A 6,633-nucleotide genomic window follows, 5' to 3' on the forward strand; every position below is an offset into this window, starting at 1 on the left:
ACTAACACGAGACTTTTCAGTGTGCTTTTTCCTCACTCGCACACTTCTTGGGAAAACTTCCTAGGAGGCCACCCATCCCAGAATTGCTCCAAGTCAAGCACGCTTAACTATGGAGTTCTTCCGTTTCGGGCTACCGAAAAGCAGATGCATCTTGTTAGCATAGGTAGTACCAATTAATTCTTATAAGCTATCCCAAACTGTGTAGTCTTATACCTGCACAGCCTTTGGAATCCCTCTCTTTTGGGTGTCGATTCGATTCATTCATGCATGTAACCCCCCGCTAGAAGCTTGTCAGGAGCCGCTCCTTATCCGTGCCTCTTTGCACCGGCGATCACTCCCCGCCCTGGTCAGCGCTCGGGATGTTACATGCCCACCAGCTTCCGCCTGGTTCGTCCTCGAACCACACCGTACTGGATGAGAGACCCTGCTCTGATACCACTTGTAACGCCCGACCGCTTCAAGAATCAATGACTATCCTCACATACTAACACGAGACTTTTCAGTGTGCTTTTTTCTCACTCGCACATTTCCTCGGAAAACTTCCCAGGAGGTCACCCATACCAGAATTGCTCCAAGTCAAGCACGCTTAACTATGGAGTTCTTCCGTTCCGGGCTACCGAAAAGCAGATGCATCTTGTTAGCATAAGTAGTACCAATTAATTCTTATAAGTTATCCCAAACTGTGCAGTCTTATACCCGCGCCTTTGGAATCCCTTTCTTTTGGGTGTCGATTCGATTCATTCATGCATGTAACCCCCCGCTGGAAGCCTGTCAAGAGTCGCTCCTTGTCCGTGCCTCTTTGCACCGGCTAACACTCCCCGCCCTGGTCAGCGCTCGGGATGTTACATGCCCACCAGCTTCCGCCTGGTTCGTCCTCGAACCACGCCGTACTGGATGAGAGGCCCTGCTCTGATACCACTTGTAACGCCCGACCGCTTCAAGAATCAATGACTATCTCCACATACTAACACAAGACTTTTCAGTGTGCTTTTTCCTCACTCGCACACTTCCTGAGAAAACTTCACAGGAGGTCACCATCCCAGAATTGCTCCAAGTCAAGCACGCTTAACTATGGAGTTCTTCGGTTCCGGGCTACCGAAAAGCATATGTATCCTTTTAGCATAGTAGTACCAATTAATTCTTATAAGCTATCACAAACTGTGCAGTCTTATACCTGCATAACCTTTGGAATCCCTCTCTTTCGGGTGTCGATTCGATTCATTCATGCATGTAAACCCCCCGCTGGAAGCCTGTCAGGAGCCGCTCCTTGTCCGTGCCTCTTTGCACCGGCGATCACTCTCTGCCCTCGTCAGTGCTCAGGATGTTACAAGGTGGGCTCCACAAGTGTTACCTCCACTTAAGCTCACTCATTTAACTCACTAATCATCAATTAATTCACAAATCATCCATTAAATAAAAATTTTAACATTCACCAAAGTTCTCTAATTTCCCTTTTATAAATGAATCTGGAGTTTCCCGATAATTTGGTGAAATTACTATTTTACCCCTAATGGTGCACCATTGGCACGTTTCTCCAAAAATCCTAGATCATTTTTCTTAGCTCTGTGTAGCTGTTTCAACATATATTCAAATCCTAGATCAATAATCTCGTTTCTGGTTTACCGATGGAATTTACTCTGTAGTATTTTATCCGCTAAAATCATTTTTCATCAATTATTTAGAAGCTTTCCTATCTACTCCAAATTTAGTTCTGGATCCATTTCCAGTATTATTTTCATCAAATAAGGTCTAATTTTATCATTTTGCAAATCAAGGTTACATATCTGTCAAATTATTGTTTACATTCGTGTGTATTTTGACCTGAAAATCAGGGTTTCCAGTAAAATACCCTCTAACTCACAATTTAATTATAAATATCCATTTCAAATATGTGAGGTGTTATACTCACTCCCCATCTCAGCTATTGATTTTCGATCATTAGACGATTATAATTTATTAAGTTATATTTTTTAATTAATCACTAATTTCAGATAAACTACAATCGTCATATAAACGAAAATGAAAGGTTGAGATCGGAAGTGAAACTTCTTAATCTTATATAGAAGTTAAGAGATCATACTGACATGGATTTGATTCCTCGCCGTGAGTATGGAAAAGATTTTGTTGGTAAAAGCAGAATCCACTTCAGCGATCTCTACGCCTCGAGAGGATTAGTCTTCAGCAGTCGGCTAAGGGATACCCTGAGTTATAAAAAAAAAAAAAAAAAAAAAAAATTATGCCCCATTCTGTAACAGTTAATTATTTATTTATTAGTATTAACTATATTTTTATAAAGTTATTTACGTATTTATCATAAGATCAATAAATATTATTTAATAATTCACCATATATATTATACTCATAAAAATCCAATAGCAACTTCCCTCAAAGGAAAAAATATGTATCATTTTAAAGGATGTAAAATTGTATTATTTTAAGTGAGAGAAAGAGATAAATTATGGAGGAGAGTGGACAAAAAATAATAAAGGCGCGGGTCCAATTTCTTTGTGAGTGTGAAATGCAGTGGCGGAGCCAGCAAAGTATTTTAGCCAGTGCCAAAAATTTTAGCTGGTGCCAAAATAGCTACGGTTATATAGTTACATGCAAAATGTGGCTGATTTTCAAGAAATTTGAAACATGATTTGCTACGTTTATTTAGCTACGCTTCAAACGTGGCTAAATTAGCTAGTGCCAAAGTACCTGCTGGTATTAACGTGACTCCGCCACTGATGAAATGACAGAAGTTATGTAATCCAGAAAAACAAACATTTCTTCTTTCCTCAAATTGTCCTTAGAAGCTTTCACCTCAATTTCTCACTTTTTCCTATTCGTCATCTATCTTTTGCTTGCACTGAAAATAGTGTAGGTTGGCTTCGTTCATGATGACTTTTCACAAAAGGTTTTGAAAATACATTATTCTACCATTTTGTCTTTAATTGTCATATCCTTCCCAGCCAATTAAACCGTGTTAACTTTTTGTAGACGATGATAGATCAATCAACCCAACATTCTTACCATAGTTTGAAACATGATTTCCGCTAAATTAGATTTCCCACAAATACTTATAAATATCTTCTATCTGTTCAACCGTTGTGACTCATAATTGAATTTTACAGTCTTCAGAGCTAGTCACCATCTTCCATTGATCAATTATTAAGTGCTTTAACATGTATGGCTCAGAATAGATGCCTACAAACTAGTACCATTTGTAGAAAAATCTTTTCACTGTTGAAAATCTTAGCAAGTAATGTGTTCCCTTTACTTTATCGTTTTTAAAATGGTCTTTTCATTTCCTTTTCTTTATTTGCTAGCTTCTTTTGTTTATGGGGTTACCTTAAGGGGTTGTCTTTCTTGCAATTAGCTAGTAAGCCTGAGTCAGGAAAATGGTAATGGGCCTCAACACCCACTCATCCGAGTACTCATTAATTTAAAGACCAATTTGTCCTTTACATGCCAATTTGTCCACTTATCAGAAATTATAAAATAAACCACATAAACCCAAGAAAATAAAAGTAGACCAAAAACAAAGCCAAAAAACACGGGCAACAAAATGATCAAACTGCTAATAATTTACATAGAATTCAACAATCATAATATATTTTAACACCAAATTGATGTTACTGATCCTAATTCTATGTCTCTGAAAAGAGGAAGATAAGGATATATATACGAGAAAAGCAAATGAGATGTCATTCTGAAAGGGACACAGAGAGACTAATAGACTAAATAGGAAAGAATGAAAGTGACAGCCACAAAAAATGCAGACTTGGAAGCTGCAAAGGGTTGGCTTCTGGTGGAGGCACCTGTAGCCAAATTGGCTATCCACGAAGTAGTAGCAACTGCAGCCTGCTCAACCGATTGTCCTGGCCCAGAATCCATTAAAGACTTCAAACTGCATAAAACCAACAACTTCCATTATGTGAATACTCACCAAATCTCACTCATAAATGGGTAAAAGAAAAACAAGAGAGTAATGCTACACCTCTACAAAAAAAGGAAAAAAAAAAGTTTTGAAATTCAGAAGTTGTCAAAATAAAATTCCGATAATAACATTCTTGCTTAATTTTCCATATAAACCTTTTTATTAAAAAAAAAAAATCAATTTCACTCATATCTAACGTTTTTATTTTTTTAGTTATGTGAATTATTAAATATAATGAATCCATATTATTCTTGTACAATATAAGAATAAACTTGCCCGTCTGAAAAATAAAGTGAGAAACTTATAATTTTTTTTTTCTCTTTCCTTTTTGTTGTAAAATGTTCGTGTAATAGAAAAAGAATACAAATTCACACGTAAAAATAGCGTGGTTGAATTTTTTTTTTCTTAGCACTACTATTGACTTTATGATATAAAAGGAGTTATGATCACCCGTCCAACAATCGTGCATCATCGACTTTTAACAAATTCTAAATCAATATTATCAAGAATTTCTTTTTTGCTTCTTTATTCTTTATGATTATCATCAACATTTTCTGACTTTTTAGGGTAAGTAAAGGAAAAAGAAAAAGAAAAAACCAAAACAGTGATGAATTGAAATATTTTTACCTTGGAGAAGAAGGACAAAATGTGACTGTATAATCCGAACCAGTACACGTAAAAGTGCTAGAAGCATCATCAAATGCATAGCTATAAGATTTTGGACACGCAGACTTGAAAATCTGAGAGTACATAGAAGGTTTGCATGTTGAAGGTGAATCAAATGCACCACTGCAACAATACTCAGGTTTCTCAAACGCGCGACATGCACTCTGACACGCGTCGCCACCTTCGACACTCAATTCCGACGGGCAGCGCCTATTAAGATCCGCGCTACAACCGGTGGTGGCGCAAGAACCGGAACCGCCAGTAGCTTCCACCACCATTGGAAGGTTATAGCCATCAACGAGGCTCACATCGTAGTAGTCTTGTGAACCAGACCCGAGCGTGAACTCGGCGAGGGTAGCCGGCGGCGCTGCCCCGTTGCCGTTGCAATTGATTTCACCTGATCCGCAGTCGCCGGTGGCGCAGGTTCCGTGGCCGGAGTTATCGAATTTGCAGGCGGTTCTGGCCCAGAACCGCCCCGACCAACCCGTTGGTGCTTGGAAGGCGCGTGTGGTTCCTCTTTTGAGTTCAAACCCTGTGGTTCCGAGGTCGGGTTTTCCTAGAATCCCTGGCCACACTGTTTGGTCGCACTTGTTCACGAATGTGAATGTTGTCCCTTTAACTTCAACCCCTGTAAACAGAATAACATGGTTTAGTTTAAGAATGCTTCGTTTGTTTGAAAGTGACATATGAAAAGAATAATTAAAATTCAAGAGTTGTTACTCTAGTGGCGATCCAGTTATATCATAAAAGCGTGAAAAGACAAAAATCTGAAATCGGATTAATCGGGTAGGATTTGGGACACTTGGAATCTAAAAAAAATCATTAAAGAACCCAAAAGTTTATTTTTATACCTTTGAAAGCGAGGATAAGTAGGAAAATGAAGAATCGTTTAGAAGAATGTTGGTGATGTGAGAATGGAGACATAATTGGATTTCCCTAGGTTTATTTTTCAACTAAAATATTTTTGTTTGGGTTTTTTGTGAGTTGTGAACTTGAATAGATACAACAAAATGGTAGCAGAGGTTTCTACTATATATTATGATCACTCTCTTTTAAGAGAAAACGAAGAGTGAAGAGAGTATGAGGAAGAGAGAGAATTCAGAGAAAGTGTAGGGGTGGGGGGAATCTGAATGCTAGCTCATGCATCGCTATATAAAGGCGTGGAGGGAAAAGGGTGAAGTGAAGTTTCGACCTCACCTACCCTTCGTTTATGTTTGTTTATTATTACTTCTTTTATTAATCAGTTAATGGCTTAATGCAATGGGGAAAAAAAAAGACAAAAAGAAAAAAAGAAAGTTGTTGTTGTCACTAAAAAATTCTGGTGCTGCTAAAATGGAAAATTTCTTTGGTGTTGCGGATGCATCTTTAATTTGGTGTATCTTTCATTTATATTGTGACACTTATTTTATTTTTGTCAAATCAATAATAAATAATTTATTTTAAACTTAAGAAAAAGAATAATTTGATATAAAATAAAGTACGTGTCACGTTCTCGTTAAAATGAATTTGTCCAGCTGCAATTGCATGAGGTGGCAGAAGTTTATATAACCGTGAAGGTTAACGGAGTTTCAAAGCTTATAGCCAGTAATAATTTACCTGGAAAAGTTTAGAAATTCAGGGATCAAATTAAGAATTTTTAAATTACATGGATTTATTTTAAAAATTTAATAAATTTATAAGGATTTTATTGTACAGTGTTTTAACATTTATTTTATTAATATTTTTTTAATGAATAAAACATTATGAAAGTGCGATGGATATTTTTTCTTTAACACTTTTTAATCCAGTCAAAGGTAAGTCTTATGCCTAGGATTATGGAATTCACAATAAAAATTATTGTAGCTTAACACTAAGAAATTGATATAGGATTTAAACTTTTAATCGTGTCCTAACAAATGAAATGATATTTCCTAGCTACTCCCTTCGGGTTGAGTTAAATATTTTGTTACTCGTTAGCAATATATATATATATATCTAGTTAGCAATATATATATATATATATATATATATATATATATATATATATATATATATATATATATATA

General features: G+C 36.6%; 1 protein-coding gene across 1 annotated transcript; it reads right to left on the bottom strand.

Annotated features, from left to right (window-relative positions):
• Window positions 1–3,714: 3,714 nt before the first annotated feature.
• LOC133301547 (thaumatin-like protein 1) lies at window positions 3,715–5,512 on the bottom strand. The gene is made up of 3 exons (XM_061501191.1): window positions 5,440–5,512; window positions 4,550–5,216; window positions 3,715–3,892 (listed from the first exon to the last, which is right to left on the bottom strand). Exons 1-3 carry the CDS (start codon window positions 5,510–5,512, stop codon window positions 3,715–3,717), a joined length of 918 nt encoding a protein of 305 aa, XP_061357175.1.
• Between the last annotated feature and the right edge of the window lie 1,121 nt (window positions 5,513–6,633).

Source organism: Gastrolobium bilobum, unplaced genomic scaffold (genome assembly GCF_033153095.1).
Source record: "Gastrolobium bilobum isolate Gb01-03AN ecotype WA unplaced genomic scaffold, APGP_CSIRO_Gbil_v1 utg51140, whole genome shotgun sequence".
NCBI lineage: Eukaryota > Viridiplantae > Streptophyta > Magnoliopsida > Fabales > Fabaceae > Gastrolobium > Gastrolobium bilobum.